A 17,115-nucleotide genomic window follows, 5' to 3' on the forward strand; every position below is an offset into this window, starting at 1 on the left:
GCGGACCGGTCGGGTTAGCAAGTTGTTCAACTGGCTGACAGACAGAGACAGACACAATCGTAGCAGCTGGTCTATCCTTACCAACAGCTAGAGCGCTTGACTGACTAGCTCCGTCTGGGTTTAGCTTCAGTGTTGTTGCCCAGGGAGGTTGAACGAAATCTACTTTGTTGACGGAATCCGCCGACAGTCAGTCAGTTCTTTAAACATACATGCGTTGGATAGCCTCCACCTGTTATTTGCTACATCGACGAGTTTAGCTAACGTCAAGGGTTTCGGTTCACTGTTAGCTCACATTAGCTTTACTTAATTGTGTTACTTTCTGCCCCCCCTGCTGCGTATCATAGCGAGGTAAGTTGTTTTTCTTATTCAATATGTATTATTTATTTATTTATTTTTTACGATAAACGCCTACTGGTCGTCCCTTAACAGTTGCGGCAGCTAACCATTAGCTACTTTGCTGGTAAACTTAATTATTGCTGTCAGGACAATACACGAGTAAACACATCCCCGTTAGCAGTCGTGCTAACTGCTCAGCCATTAGCGAGCTCCAGCAACGGTACGTGGAGGGATATTCAACAAAAGCAGTTTAGTTGTGAAGACTCTTGGCTTTGTTTTAACGTGGGGAACATTCATTATTATTATTATTATATCGGCTGCGACATGCCCCGGATTAAGTTCCCGTGTCGGTCCTCATCTTGTACTTGGATGTTTTTTTTTTGTTTAGTCACTGCTCATATTATATTGTATTTTATTCTTTAAATACTCTCACAAGACCACACAATGTGTATCGAGGAAACTAGAATATTAGACAATGGAGCTATAGTTTTAAAGTCTGCATACTTAGCTGTAGGGTCATGCCAGTACCTTGGCATTCCTTATAGATAGCCAACATACGAGCAGTAATTCCTAACATATTTGAGCTATCTAACCTGAGCAATGCCGAGAGGAATGTCTTGACAGTAACGGGCAACACGGTGACCTGGGCTTCATCACGGTACGATGATTACCCAGCTTTAGCTGTCACAGTTATTTAAGTGTTTCCTTCTGCGAAGGGATTTAAACATGAGCTGGCTGCTAGCTGGTTGTAATATTGTGTCCGTGAGCCGCGCTGCGGTTCAAGTGACATTAATGAATATTAATGGAAAGCCTTTCCCAGAAGAAGTATCAGGCTGACACACTTGGTATCGATTTCACACAACGTCCAAAAAACGCTGGGACACACTGGCATGACTCCTCACCAAAATGTTGATGGTTGCTTTCCTTGCATGACAACTCAAGATAATAAAAGCAAGGGTTGGATTACATATATGTGGTATCAGTTAATAATTTGTCATTTATGGATTTAAATCACTTCAGATTTCCCTTTTTAAAATGTATGTTGTGGTTTTTAGATGAGAAGCAAGGTTACCTAGGTAGTGTAATAGTCTTGTCATATATAAGCAGCTGTGATTTGTTGTCCAACTAACTATTAATGCTGGTATGATCTCTTCTCTCTGTTGTTGAATTTATAACACTGTACAACATATACTGATTATGTAAGCATGAATCTGTGTGAGAAGGGGAAGAGACTGTGTGGTCTTTACATTCATGCCGGGACATGATTATGAAACCGTACTCTATATCGTCATAATCTGTGATAATCAAAGCTCAGGCACTGAGCAGTTGTCAATGATTTACAGGCTCATACCAACAATGCTAATATGTGCAAATATGCATTATCAGCTGTCGGCATTGTTGGCAAATTCATATCAAGTGTGACATTGTTGTGAAGCAGATTTACGAAGCAGCTAATATCAAGCAGCCCGTGCAAGTATCGATTCAATTTGAATAAATGTATGTAATTATTGATTACACAGGATAGGTGTCGTAGGCACAGCTGTACTTTGTTGTTTTCACATTGCTGATAAATATCTCAGCAACCCTTTCAAAAGTGATGATAGATGCTTGATCAGGTCACGCATGTATTGAGTATAAGTACGTTGAAGGTTTATGATCAATATCTGGATAACAAGTATTACTGTTACACAACCTATAATCCACAAAACCAGCCTGAAAATGAAGATAATCTGAATTAATTGCATTGAGAGTCTATGGAGCACAGCTTGATGGTTGTCAGACTCTGGTTGAGTTGGTCCATGCTATGTTATGATTGGCCAGTCTCCATTTCAGGGAAGGGACTGAGGGAAGGGTCAATTGTAGATGGAAAGCATTAGTGTTGCAGTTTCAGAGTCCACATTTTCCATGCATTAAGATCTAGGTAGATAGATTCTACTGAAAAGGTTTTCATCTCTATTATCAGTAGGTAATGAACGTGCAGCTATCTGCATGGACTAGAATGAGCCACTGTATTGTATGACATTTTCCTTTCATTAAATCATAATCAGGTTTGGTAGATGTCTGGCTCTGATATTGTTTGTCTAACTTAACAAGCATATATTGTCATTGACAAATAGACAAACCGCATTGTGTTTCCTGCTTAAATTGTAGAGCAAACAGCAGACGCACCCCAGATTGAGTTTCAAATGGACAAGCATGAGCTTTTCTCCCCGACTGCCTTCATCCCCTTCATGTTTATTTGTATTTTGAGAATGTGTGCCAGACTGATGGTACCATAGTAATTGGCATCAGGTGGACGAGGGGCACAGTATTTCTGTGCTGCTGAGTAATGCACACACTGTTCTGTTTAAAATGGTTCTAAACATTTAAACTAATTTTGATTTTTATTCGAATTTCGGTCTCAAACTTTTATTTGCAATACTGGCATAGAAAAATCTGCTTCATTAAAGATAGGATTTGCAAAAATTCACTAAAACACGGTCCTCTTGTTTCACTAGGGCTTAATGATATCACCAAAAAATATGTGATTAATTCGTCATGCTGTAGTTTATAACTACATCCTTTAAATGTTACTTACTATATAGAACTAAGGTCATATTGCATTCAAAGCTGATTTCAAATGTTAGCAGAGTTGAGAGACGCATACGTAAATATTTGTTTTGTCTGTTTACAAGAAAACCACACAGGGCACCTTTTTAAGCAGTGACAAATAAAAGGCCAAGGTAAACGCACAATAAATGCAAACGTGATAAATGCCACCTTAAAAAACCTCATAGTGCTCATTTTTTAAGTCAAGAGGACCTGTTGACCCGGTTCTAATCGGCCCATCAATTTTAAGCCTTGAAAAGATTGGCCGACATTTATTGTAATGCTGTTGCAATGTATTGTCAGGTGTCCATGTTGTTTTCTCCAACCCCTGTAGATTAATAGCAAATATAAAGACATAACAATGAGGAATTTTATGTATTGTTTTATTTTAGTTGCACTTGTTCACTATGAGTGCTCTTCTAATGGGTCAAAGGGAACCTCATCGGTCATAGCTCAAAGATCCAAAAGGTACATGTCATGACATGTTATTATCCTGACCAAAATAAATGGAATTCACATTATTTATTAGTACATTTATTTTGGTCAGGATAATCGTGACATGAAATTCTCATATCCTCCCGTGCCTATCAACAACAAAAAAACACAACAAAAAAATGAGACATTTTCACTTTCACAGTATTAAATAGCAAGTCTACACAAAATACATGCTGAGTACGCTGAAATACAGTTTGCTTGAAAGTCATCTTTAATTCCTGATTGTTTTAGGTGGATACCATACACATTTTATAGATTGACTTCACTCGAGAATATATACATCCCATGACACTGACATCACGGCCATGAGGTGGGCCTACTGTACTATAAGTCACATCTGTAATTAAGACGTTATAGTAAGTTGTTTTTGAAATGTGCTTCAGTCCTTTTTCAAGATGTTTGTGTTGAATGTTAAACAGTCTGAACCGTGGCAATGGGTCCAGGATGTGCAGCAGTGTTGTTGAAGGCACAGGGGGGTATGTTGTGTACTCCTTGGTTTGAGACCGGTCCATTTGAACCCTGCGGTCTCTATCGGCTTATTGTTCAGCCCTGGCTGCATCCCTCTTCAGTGATGTCACAGCATTCCAGGGAGCGGATAAATGAGTTAGTGTTAGGGCAGATGAGCAGCATCGCGAATGCTGCTGGTAATAGTGGGTCGAAGGGCACAAGTATAGCAGTGCAACTGTGCAAGCACGCTCGCCATCACTCACCAGGACACCTACGCGCCTTCTCCAAGCCCTTCGTTCATTCAGTCTCCGCCTTGTGTTTTATCCAAACAATTTTTTCTCTGCCCTTTATATTTTCAAGGCTGTTTAAATGTCCATTTAGTCAATTTCCTGACCTAGAGCATCCCTGTCTAAATGAATGTAGAACTTGGTGTTAGGATGACTTATTGAAATTGTTTTTTAAGCCCAGGGATCTAGTGATTAGCGCCCAAGGCGGGACAAAGGAATATCTAGATTTAGTTATTATTTTGGGATTCTTTTGCATCTAAATCTTAAAGGTCGAGAGCAAACTGCTGATATCATTGGGGCTGCTCCTTTAGTGTTGGGATCAGGATGCTATTATGAAGATGGATTTCTCGTAGGATTTAGTCTGCCTCATACACTATTCATGCTTTGTCAATGTTTTCCATTATTATCCTTGAGGTAGACACCCTGCTGCTAATCTATTAACGATTAAAAGCCCAATATAATGTGAAAGGGGTTCTCCAACTTTGTTGAGGCTTTTAGTCTCAACCGGCTGCACAGTTGAGTCACGGTTCTTATCAAACCCTAATACACTGTACGCAACAGTGTCGATCAAACACGCTCGGGCACGCTGAATGTACGCCTAAGAAAAGACAAAAGAAATGATGACTCTTGAATTGAACATGTTGGATCTACGGACCAGATATTTTGTCCAGGTGTCGGAGGACGGCATCAGAACTAAAAGGAGGATGCATTGGAATACAATTTCTCACCTGTCTTATTTTCCTTTAGAACATAGTTGAAATATGTGTCATTTGCACAAATATTAGCCACAAACAAGGAACAGAAAGTGTATAATCACTAAAAAACAAGCGGTTTTCAGTTGTGGTGCATGTGATTAAAAGCAACAGCATGTGACCTGACCAACGACGAGACAGAATTGTCAGTCTTTGTAGATGGGGACAGAAACTCCATATTGCATCACTACCATTCTTCTGTCCATTCCTGTCCAAGTGCTGGGGGAAGTTACTTTTCAGCACTTGTTACACATACAGTTAGTATTCTAAGACTGTTGTCTCTTCTTTACAGGTCATTGCCAACATGTTATACTGAGTAATGCACCGAGTGTTGATATTAATAATGGCCATCTGGGGGGCGCAAGGATGCCCCAATTCAGAGAGCTGCCCGACGCTGCCACCAAATTCCACCTCCAAGGACTTTTGTTACTCAGCCCGAATCCGCAGTACCGTGCTCCAGGGCTTGCCTTTCGGCGGGGTGCCTACGGTCCTTGCCCTTGACTTTATGTGCTTCTTGGTGAGTCGATGTTCCCTTCACAGCTGGTAACGTACTTCTAGGAATGTCCTTTTTAAATGATGAACTCCTTCAAGCAGTTATATAACTTTTGTATTCTCTGTCATGTAAATAAAGGGACTAGAGGGGTTGACAGTCACTGTTTATTTTGTACTTGTAGGGGCTGCTGGTTGTGTTCTCCTTCCTGAGAAAAGTAGCATGGGACTATGGACGCCTCGCTCTGGTGACTGATGCTGACAGGTAATTGGAAAACCTTGGTCCTGGCTGGATGGTCCGGTTCAAAGGTTTTGAGACTCGTTAGGGGTCATGGAAAGCAATAACATTATGCCGTTATGCACTCGTATATCAACTATGGTTGAAATTACATATGCTAACATCACAGTTTCTTCATACATGTAACAAGTGCTGAATACTCACTAGTGGTTCATGGTCAATGTGTGCTACATGCCATTGTCCAAAGCTAAAATAACCATCTAACAAAATGTTTTTGTCAGATAAAATAATTGATTGTACTTCTTTTTTTTAATAGATAAGTGATGTGATAACTTAAAAATGTCTCCCTCTTGTATAAAAGTTTGTAATCTGTCATGAAGCACTAATGAATTCATCTTTCCAGATCATTTTGCCAAAAGCAGTGTCCAACATCTTGATAATTGCTTCTCATGTGATGTCAGGCTAGTTACACACAGGAGAAATAAGCATGCGACATATGTCAGGGTTTAAACGGGCTTTTGTGCAAAGCAGCAAGTCAGAAACCTGCACTCATGCTTTGATATGACTTGCTTACAGTCACAATGTGTACGGTGGTCAACAGGGACACGGCGACGGTTCGTTGTGGATGCTAGTTGACAGTGGGGGAAAAAATCTGTATGTCTTGTTCTGAGGGTGCAGTTAGTTTTCTGACATAAGCAAGAATCACAAGGATGGTGCTCCAGACAGGAAGTCGGAGTCAGCAGTTTCTCTTTTATAATGACATTTATGCACTCTGACACTGTCACGCTTTGTCTTGGTTTCTTCACTTAAAGATGGATAGGTCAGACGGCTGTTAGAATAAACCTGAAATTAAGTATAAAAGAAACATGATTAGTAACTTTTATTAATTCAAATACCCTTTTTGATCCATTTCCCAGACCTCTTAATAGCAGTCAACACCGTCTCCATCTAAGCCTTGTTTTATTATAGGATGCCATGCTGCCAGATATATTGGGATAATTTCAGACCGGTGTCTTCAAGCTGATCAAGTAATGACAATTTCTGTGGAAGCAGCCAAAGAGGCGCCTGTCAACATGGGTTTGAGACTTTGAGGTGAAGCCTTGAGGGAGCTCGGACCTCGCCACAGACCTCTTTGGCTGTGAACCCTGGAAAGTGAATGACACAGTGCTCCATCGCCTACATCCCCCTGCTGCGTTTGTATGATGTTGCAGCCTCGCTGTTTTTGCAGCTGCATGTGAGCAGAGAACGGGGTTGCAGCACATCGGGAGGGGGGTGGCCGCGTGGGACACTTTTCTAAGGAAATGTAGTTTATCTCATGACACTGTGCTGACTGGAAATCAGTGTCTGTCTTTTACATTATCTGAGAAGTAAATGTAACCCGTACTAGGAAGCTTGAATATTTATAATCAGAAAGGGGGTAGAAATTCGATGTGTCTGTTCCAGCTGCATAAGCCACAACTCCCATGAGAGGGTTATTATACCATAAGTCCAACATGCATTTCTATGGCTGTATAATGTTTACGAGAATGAATAGAAACGTTCATTGGTATGCCTGTGGTGTAAAATGCTTTCCCAGTTTTCTCGGAACCAGCACCCTGACTGGCCAAAAGGGCCATTTCCTCTTAACCAAGCTGAATGGCTTTGTTTTGCTTTTCTTTTCACCAGAAGAGTGGATCAACGGTACAGTCGCCTGGATGATCGAGACTAGTATGTTATCGCTCCGTATCGTAGGCTCACTGCCTTTTATCTTCTCTCCTTTCCCCTCTCTGTAGTTAACCTGACTCATAACTCTTTTCCACTCAGCCCAGGCCGCTGTGGGTTTCAGCCTGTTTTTCACTCTTGATGGTTTAGGTTTTTGTTTCCCTCCCTTCCAGGCATTCCCCAGTGCCAGACTCCTAATTATTCTTCCCTCTCCTTGTCACACATTTGTATTTCTGCTGTTGGGTGTGCCTGTCCTCTCGCACTGTCCTAATCAGATCTGTGTGCGCTAATCTGTGTATTGACCTCTTTATGAAGCGCGGACTTCTTTAGCGTGAGCGCGCCGCGTGAGCTGCAGAGACAGGATGCATACAGGGAGAGGTAATGCTTCCCTGTTGTTGTTCAGAGACAGGCCGTAACAGGGTGCAGCCACTGTATATCCTGTCCGCTAGAGCTGAGAGGAGCTATTCTGACTTCTCACAGGAATGTGCGAGAGGAGGCCTGATGGTGGATTACAGCCGCAGGCTCTCTCCTCATTCCATTAGAGATCTCTTAGAGCCCTGGCTGACGTCGTATATTCATGTAGAATTGAACACTGAACCAATGTTGGAATTCCAGCAGAGGCCTGGTCCTCGTCATGTTTTCCAGCTTTGTATAAATTGACATGACCTCCATGGCGAGTGCAATCAAATTTTGTATATCATAAAGTCTTGATGCTGAGTCATCTTTACGAGAACCTGTGGCTCTGCTGGACAAACTCCATAAATCCTTTAATTATCTCTGGGTTTCTGTCGTTTCCTCTGTGAATGTTCTCGTCTGTAGAGCTTTGCCTTCTAACTTGTATATGGCAACCTTTCCTCTTGACAGTGATGGTGTACTCAACCTGTGTAAAGTAGACATTAATACTGCATGAAATGTGGCTGCAGAGATTTAGCGGTTAACCAAATCCTGTGTCAAACCCACACAGGATAAGCAGGAGTGAATCTCTCCAGTCCATTTCAGGGCGTGTGTTGGTCTGTGTGTTTTATGTCGTCAACTTTTCCATGCTGTCGGTAATCCCCGTGCCTTGAGACGCTGAAGAACTAACATCCCATTATGGCAGGTGGTGATGTTAGCTAGCTGTGTAACATCATGCAAATGCTATGTGTTGTATACAGTGTGGCCTCTGCCTTGACATCCGACACGACAGAACGCTACGAGCGCCTCACTTCAGTTTCCAGCTCTGTGGACATTGATCAGAGAGACACTGTAAGTAGCCCATACAGGATCAAATACAGTGTCCTTTCATCTTGGATATACAGGTTTTCATCTGATAACTGATACACCTTAAGTTCTCTTATCTCTTTTTTTTAGGGCTTCTGCTCCTGGCTAACTGCCATCTTCCGCATCAAGTGAGTCAACTTATTCACTGCATATTGGAAATAAGAAATATTGGTGGAATGCTGATAAATCATGGTATGAATTTGAATCTGTTTTGCCCTTTATGTAGTTGACTTTGCTGGTGTGTTCTCTCTGTAGGGATGAAGAGATAAGGGAGAAGTGTGGCGAGGATGCAGTGCATTACTTGTCCTTTCAGCGCCACATCATTGGCCTGCTGGTGGTGGTGGGCGTGCTGTCTGTGGGCATCATCTTGCCCGTTAACTTCTCAGGAAACCTACTTGGTGAGTCAGTTTACTACCAGTCTTCTAATCTAGAGTATATTTAGTATTTACTTATATGGTGCTTTGGTCTAACAGCAACTATATTCATTATTTCCTGGACACCGTGTCAGGGATACTCATTGGCTACCCTGACCCTTTAAACATTGGCACTTATCCATCGTTTCTATTTTGGCTATGTAGCGCCACGTCAGCCAGTGAGATGCTAGTGGGCAGCACAACTCCTGGTGATTGACAAGTGATTGAGTTCTTTCTTTGTGTTTCTTTTCTACAGAAAACGATGCCTATAGTTTTGGGCGAACCACTATAGCAAATTTGAATGCAGAGTAAGTCATTCTTTTTAGCGTCACTTTATTATAATATACTTTTAAGCCTTATGTTGAGTCTTCACGATCTAATGTCGTCACTGAATTGCCTTTGTACCCGTTGTTTCCTCAGTAATGCACTGCTGTGGCTGCACACCACCTTTGCATTTCTCTACCTGTTACTAACGGTGTACAGCATGCGACGGCACACTTCCAAGATGCACTACAAGGAGGATGACTTGGTGGGTGGCATGCTTTCAGACAATGCCTGTTTATGTACACTCCTTGTACACACACGTCTGAATTGTGTTGGTACTCACGTCCCTGTCTTCACTTCCATGCAGGTGAAACGCACTTTATTTGTCAATGGAATCTCAAAATATGCAGAGGAGACTGAGATAAAGCAACACTTTGAGTAAGCACTCTTCAGAATCACCGTCATAAGGCATTTCCAGCATTCTCCACAGTTAATATCTCTCACAATGCTTCATTTTGTCTTCTTCTAAAAATGGTACAGTACACTGCTCTGTTGACACGGCAGTAAGCTATGCAGTATCTCTATTAGTGCCATACCTTTTCCTGTTAGAAGCGGCGGTCTTGTGCTGGCCCATATGGCTGGGATCAGACAATGAGAGGCCTATGTATAATTGTCCATAATAGCTAGATGAGCAGGATCATGCATGTCATGTGTCAAGAAGGTCGTAGATGGAGGAGGTGCTGTAAAAAGGCCTCCACACTAACCAAAGAAACTTACAGTTAAAAAGAAAAAAACTAAAAGCTGTTAATAGTTTGTGGCTGTTGCAATACTTTTTTGTGACTTGCTAACATTGTAGTAAGTGGGAGAGATGTGTCACCTACTGTGAAAAAACTTGGCTGTCGTTGAATGTGTATGTTTTTTTTACAGTCTTTGACTTTCTTCTTCCCTGCTCTTAGGCAGGCGTATGAAAACTGCACTGTACTGGAAGCACGTATCTGTTACAATGTGGCCAGGCTGATGTCACTCAACTCAGAAAGGTACGTTTCAACTATAAGCATACGAGAACGTGTGTATACCCTTTCATAGCATTGCTTGTGCAAAGTCTCGTTGGCTTGTTTAAGTAAAGTAGTCCTCCTTCAGTCTGACACAGCTGATGTTTTGCATGCAGGAAGAAGACCGAGCGCAGCAAGAAATTCTTCGTTGACCTGCAGACCAAGGAGCATATTACCACCATGATCAATCCGAAAGCCTGCGGACACCTCTGCTGCTGCATCATCAAAGGCTGTGAGGAGGTCAGACTCGTATATCGTAGCGTGTGTGTGAATGGATTCCTAATTCAGTGAGTGGTGTCAGACTGATGTCATTGTACTTCACAGGAAGAGGCAGTGGGTTACTATACCAAGCTGGAGGCACAACTAAAAGACGACTACAGGAAGGAGAGAGAAAAGGTCAACAGGAAGCCCTTAGGAATGGCCTTTGTCACCTTCCAGAACGAATCCATAACTGCCATGTAAGTACATTTACACGGTAAAATGTGTGAATGTGACATTTTGAATTTACGGATTAAGCTCCTGACCGACTGTAATGTCTGTTTTTTTTTATTTGGGTGGATGTTTCTTTGCAGAATCTTGAAAGACTTTAATGCTTGCAAATGTACGGGTTGTCACTGTCGTCGGGAGCCAAAGAGCTCTCAATTCAACGCCAAGCTCCACACCCACAACTGGACCGTCAGCTACGCCCCTGATCCACAGAATGTCTACTGGTGAGAACCCCTTCAGGTCACATGTTTTCTCCCCAATCTAGACTGAATAATAACTGCAGCAATAGAACAGGGTGGATACATTTTGGCAAAATGAAAATGAGGCAAATACCCACGAGAATTCTACAAAACAGACGCAACGCCCTGAGGAATAATTGGACTTCATTCCACTTTGAAGAGACGTTCTCCCTCCAGATGACAAACTGGCTCTCGAGCAGCAGTATCGGTTTACTTGCCAGCTGTGTCCATAGCTGCAGGTCATCGGCCAGTGTCAATCTAACCGCTGCATAACCTTTATCCCACAGGGAGCATCTGTCACTGGGAGGATTCTCCTGGTGGATCCGCTGCTTGATCATCAACATTGTCCTCTTCCTCCTCCTCTTCTTCCTCACCACCCCAGCCATCATCATCTCCACAATGGACAAGTTTAATGTTACCAAACCAGTGGAGTACCTGAATGTGAGTGAGACTTTTTTTTTTGGGCCATACTGAACATTTAGGTCTAAGTCTGCATATTGACACAACATGTCCACGTCTCTCTGATCTGTCCTCCAGAATCCAATTGTCACCCAATTCTTCCCCACGCTCCTTCTGTGGTCCTTCTCTGCCTTACTTCCCACCATCGTCTACTACTCGGCCTTCTTCGAAGCCCATTGGACCCGGTATGGTTTACACTTTCTGCAGTCAATAATTCACCATATTCAGAGTTGTCTTTATTCCTATTGGAGGTGTAGTTTGAGTCCTTCCTGTCTGTTTTTTTTCCTTCAACATGTTAATATTTCCTTTGGCCTTACAGGTCAGGAGAGAACAGGACCACGATGCATAAATGCTACACTTTCTTGATCTTTATGGTCCTGTTGCTGCCCTCCCTAGGACTCAGCAGGTATAGCATGTATTTCTGCCCTGTAACACAATGACATATAAAACTATACATTCATTTTTGGCAGCCTCGTTTTTGAGTTGATTGCTTCCTTTCCTTGTATCTTTGCAGCTTGGATGTTTTCTTCCGCTGGCTTTTTGACAAAAAATTCTTGGCAGATGCTAAAGTGAGATTTGAGTAAGTAGCATGGACGTTTCAATACAACTCTTTAGCACCCAGAACAAAGCTGAACAGGATAAAATGTTCAACCTGGACTCATGTCTTTGGTACTCAACTATTTTAGTTCCTTTTGTTTGTTAAACTGACTATCTCTTTGCTCTTTAGGTGTGTGTTTCTCCCTGACAACGGAGCCTTCTTCGTGAACTATGTCATTGCATCTGCATTCATTGGTAACGCCATGGACCTGCTGAGGATCCCCGGTCTATTAATGTACATGATCCGCCTCTGTCTGGCTCGCTCTGCAGCTGAGAGGAGAAACGTCAAGAGGGTTAGTGTGTCCCACTGCTCAACAAGTTGTCTACATGAGCCATAAAGTAGTTTGTTTATGAATGAATAGCTTGGTCTAAATATTCTCTATCGAACATATATTCTGAAACTGTTTGGGGGGGATTCATTTTAGGTTGAAATTATTATTTTATTACAAATCGGCTTCACATGATGTAGATTAGATTATGTATTTTCTTTCATTTCCTGTCATTGTGTCTTCATAGCACCAAGCCTATGAGTTCCAGTTCGGGGCAGCGTACGCCTGGATGATGTGCGTCTTCACTGTGGTTATGACCTACAGCATCACCTGCCCAATCATCGTTCCTTTTGGTGAGTTGTGACATTTATGACCCCCGCTGGGATCACTGGCTGTTTCACATCGAGATAGCGTACTTATTACATCACTGCAGGGGAAACGCACAAAGGGCAGGCAGCATTTAGAGGCTCTGTTCTTTGTACAGACGCTTATCAGCAGGCCCCTAATTGGATTAGTGCCACTAATTGTTTTGTCTCCCTTCTCTGCAGGGCTGATGTACATGCTGCTGAAACACCTTGCAGACAGGTACAACATGTACTACGCCTATCTGCCATCCAAACTGGACAAAAAGATCCATTCTGGAGCGGTCAACCAAGTGGTGGCTGCTCCCATTCTCTGCCTCTTTTGGCTTTTGTTCTTCTCCACTGTTCGCTCGGGTAAGACGAGGGCTCCATCTACAGGCCACTAATGTCCTTACACGTGCCCATATTTCATTACAGTGTCCGCTACGAGCTCCTGATGAACAAGTGTCCTTCCACTTTCTTTCCCCCCAGGGTTTTCAGCTGCTACATCCATGTTCACGTTCATCGTTTTGATCATCACAATCATTATCTGCCTCTCTCACGTCTGCTTCGGACACTTTAAATATCTCAGCGCTCACAATTACAAGGTAACGAGATAGTCATTATATTCATAATGTTCTCTGTGCGCCAGTATTTGAATGCAGTATCATGTTCAGCTGTTAAATGTATGTTTTTCTGTCCCAGATTGACACCCAGGCGGTGGACGGGATGGAGAATGGGCGTCCAGTGTGCGCCATGGCTGCCAACAAGGCAGCGGTATGTATTCAGTCATGTTTATTTCTTAGCAATGTGAGCCTGAAGATCAAACGGTGAAAAGGGATGAGGCATACTGCCAAAGCTTGTAGATGTTGACCATGGGGCAAAAGTCCAAAACCATGGAAATAATGACTTGCCAGCTCCCAGTAATGATATGAAAAGGACCACAAGGTATTTGTCAAAGCATAAGGTACAAAGTGAAACAGTTATAGCATAACATATCATATCATTGGGAGGAAGAATAGATACCACGACCTCTTCCTTATAGAGGGTATGCTGTTTTTTCATCAATAATTTGCTTATGTTTTGTTTTTAACCTAAATTACTTTAAATGTTTGCTATTGTTTTGTTATCTATTAATAGCAATGTCACTGTGTTGCTCAATAATAGACTTTAATTGTGTTTGCTGAACTGCTGGTCAGTGTGCGTATATCCATAGAATTAACCTTTTTTTAAGGAGAACTTATCTTGAAACAAAAAATAGGTATCGGTCTTTAACATTCTATTTCATTTTCTCCCCGACAGCAAATGTACATTGCTCAGGTACTTCAAGACCCAAATTCCGAGGAGGCCGGCTCAGGCAGCGGCGAGGATGACGGCCAGGGGTCCTCGCAGGACGAGGAAATAATGAATGTGGAAAACGGCCTGAATGAGGACTTCCAGTCTGGTGAGGACAGCCTCATTGAAAATGAAGTGCGGCACTGATGCTGCCTGGAACAGGAAAGAGATCCCCTAAGTTTAACTTGAGGAGTGCACTGAATATGTGAATTAAACTAGGAACTGGACCAACAGTTCTCCAAAGCATCTCAACCTCCATCGAGGGACTTTACACTAACACAAGCACACTGTCTACTAAGGATTGAATGGATCGTGACTCAAGGACTCTTGCATTTCCTTCACTGGATCCCTCCAAACCACATCTTCTGTCTGCGTAGCTGCAGAGGGAATCTACTCTGACAGTGCAAGGGCAGTGACATCCTTCTGCCCTGATGTAGCTGAGGCACACCCCCTAAACACTGCATATGGACCCACGAGAGAAAAACGAATGCACAAATGAAGAATAGTTTGCCTTGTTTTGTAAGGGAAGTGATATTCTGTCTGTATTTCCTTGAACATTATTGCACTTGAAAGAGAGGATTTGTCCTGTTTCACTAAGGTACTGTACAGCATGCCTTCAAGTTCAAATGGTGGAGGGGTTTTCCCATAATCCTTTGCCAGTACCTCTCATTGTCTGCACTAAATGCTTCCCCTGAAAAAGCAGCTAGTGCCAGAGGAGAACAAAAAGAGGGAGTTTTCCGCGCCACCAGACAGCTTGGTCTGTGCAGATGTGATGGTCTCGAGATAATTCTTCCAATTCCATAAAAGCCTTTAAAAAAAAAAGAAAATAAAGATGCATAGCTACACTCCTGGATGCTTTGACACTGTACAGCTTAAAAAAAAACTGGATTTGTAAAGTAGCCTTTTTTTTTGACATGGTATTTATTTGTAGAATTTGAAATGCTATCAAGCTTGATACATCCCTAAACTGTGGAAGATGATGATGATTCATATCGTGGCACACTACATTGATAATGATCTTTATTGGCGTTCAGTATCTGAGCCTTTTGTTGGGACTGCTGTTGGACTGCTGCTACTGATGCTGCCCCCAGGAGGGCAACGTCCTTGTAAGGCTACTGCAGGAGGACTGTCGGCCAGGAGCCTGCTGATCCTTTTGTGTTGCTAGGAGCATGGAGAGAAAGGCCTTTTGGGGGGTTTTCTGGGTCAGCTTCATATGATGGTCCTCATGACGTTTTTTTCTTTTCTTTTTTTTTTTCGTTTGTACTTGTTTGTCCACATGTTTACGTCTTTTATCTAGAATTAGAATTGAGTGTAGGTGACTACTGAATAAGATAATCTATTAGGTATCACTCAGTCGTCTGTCAGGTCCTCTCCATATTAATCATGTAGGTAGCATATTGTTCCAGTGGTCATCGAGTGTTTGAGTTGTGGATTGTGAAACTGAAATTGTGCAAACCTGGTGATAACATATCAGACCTTAGGCTAGGCCACTTGAGAGTCCCACCTGCGGATGACGTCCACGTCTATTTAAAACCTCAAGTTTATGTTCTCGAATGCTAAATGGAAATTGTATTCATCATGTCGGTTCTTGAGTTGTTGTGAAGTCACTAAGTTCTCACCGCCACAATTGTACATTCCATTGGCAGATCCAGTTTTAAGGAGCAATAGTTCTGTACTACTCTAGACTTGATCCTGATCGGCCTCAGCCATATGAAGCAGCTTCTGTTCAGGCATCAGGAAGACTCAGACAACAATAAAAACACACGCTTAAGTGTCCACGGTTACAACCTCACTCAGGATTTATCAAGCTTCTCGTTTCTGTCCTTTTTTAGTTTTCATCCTTCGTCAAGAAAACACTATGAGCTGCCCCATTAATCATAAAGGAGATTGTTGGTCAACGAAGGCAAAGCACTGCAGACAGAGTACCACTACAGTCCGTCACTACGGGCCAGTTTATTGTAATTGGGCCATAAAATGAATCCTGTATTATCCAGCTGCTCAGAGAACCACTGTGGGAAATGTGCACTAATCTTACTTTCACTTATATGATTGACGGAGAAGGCCACGCCCCCCCCTGTGGGTGTAACGGTGACGGCGGCGAAACCCAAACCCTTTCCATAATTAGTCCATGGGTATATGATTATGGAGAATTGTTTGACACCATTGAGTCTGATGCTCTTCTAGTCATGATAAGGTGATTTTATTTTGTTTTATACCTCTTCATTTTTATACCTCTGTGATGTCTGGAAATCTCTGAATGTGTCCTGTCAACGTAACATCTAAGGTCCGAGGGAGAAGAATCTCATCTTGTCTAAAAAACTCCAGTGTTTAACTCTGAATGTAGGTTAATTCCACAACTTTTGGTGAGCTGAAAGTGCTAAAGTAACGGCGCGATAGCTGTATTTACACAGCTTCAAAAGGACTGTTCAATAGCTAACCAGAAATGATCAGTTTTATACTTTATATACAAAATGCTAGCGTCTAGTATATCATGTCACGGCATTCCATTTGAGTACATGATCTACATTTGTCAGTCTGACGGTTGCAATGATTCCCAGTAGTCTTTTTCTAACTCCCAAGTGTTCGTGATGAATCCTTTTTATTTCCGATTATCTTCGTAAGCTCTGTGTAGACGGTGGGACTTATCGTTTTTGTCAACAGCCAAGCACTTTCTAATAGAAGTTCTCAGCTTGTTTCTAGATTGTAATGGTAACACAATGTCTCCGCGTTGTCAAAACTGTGCACACTTAGAATGTGTTTGTCTGTTTGTGTGCTTTTGCCTTTTTATAGTTTGGCATTTTTTTTGTTTTTCTAGATAGGAAGAGTAATAATAGCAGATGTCAGCATTTGACAGTTTCATTTTATTATTCTTTCCAAAGGGCCGTCAGTACAACAGATCCATCGCAACCCCCCCCCTCCCCCCAGCTCTTTGAACAATAAATCTTTATTTAATCATGTTTGTTGACAATAAGTGTTGCTTTTTAACATGAGTCACATAAAACAAAGAAATGATAAAGCAATAGTATGCACAACAACACAATTAAACATTTTATACAGAAAACAATA

The 17,115-nt window shown here is 42.1% G+C and overlaps 1 protein-coding gene across 2 annotated transcripts; it reads left to right on the forward strand.

Annotated features, from left to right (window-relative positions):
* The first annotated feature begins 29 nt into the window (after positions 1-29).
* LOC311021404 (CSC1-like protein 2) lies at positions 30-17,006 on the forward strand. 2 transcript variants are annotated; one of them, XM_084021959.1, is made up of 24 exons: positions 30-348; positions 5,199-5,423; positions 5,581-5,660; positions 7,299-7,340; positions 8,489-8,579; positions 8,685-8,722; positions 8,850-8,992; positions 9,264-9,315; positions 9,428-9,536; positions 9,639-9,709; positions 10,228-10,308; positions 10,440-10,563; positions 10,648-10,781; positions 10,896-11,033; positions 11,336-11,489; positions 11,586-11,692; positions 11,827-11,913; positions 12,022-12,087; positions 12,235-12,397; positions 12,621-12,726; positions 12,922-13,089; positions 13,207-13,322; positions 13,420-13,491; positions 14,017-17,006. In XM_084021959.1, exons 2-24 carry the CDS (start codon positions 5,226-5,228, stop codon positions 14,194-14,196), a joined length of 2,520 nt encoding a protein of 839 aa, XP_083878085.1. In that variant the 5' UTR covers positions 30-348; positions 5,199-5,225; the 3' UTR covers positions 14,197-17,006. The 2 variants fall into 2 exon arrangements, with proteins under 2 accessions (XP_083878085.1, XP_083878086.1); XM_084021960.1 differs by lacking the exon at positions 7,299-7,340 and having other exon boundaries at positions 31-348.
* Positions 17,007-17,115: the final 109 nt, after the last annotated feature.

This window comes from Eutrigla gurnardus (assembly GCF_963514095.1).
Source record: "Eutrigla gurnardus genome assembly, chromosome: 11".
NCBI classification, from domain to species: domain Eukaryota; kingdom Metazoa; phylum Chordata; class Actinopteri; order Perciformes; family Triglidae; genus Eutrigla; species Eutrigla gurnardus.

Coding starts and splice junctions, on each gene's coding strand:
- LOC311021404 (XM_084021959.1), top strand. CDS start 5,226: ATGCACCGAGTGTTGATATTAATAATGGCCATCTGGGGGGCGCAAGGA. Junction 5,661..7,298: donor CTGGTGACTGATGCTGACAG/GTAATTGGAAAA, acceptor TCTTTTCACCAG/AAGAGTGGATCAACGGTACA. Junction 13,090..13,206: donor CTTCTCCACTGTTCGCTCGG/GTAAGACGAGGG, acceptor CTTTCCCCCCAG/GGTTTTCAGCTGCTACATCC.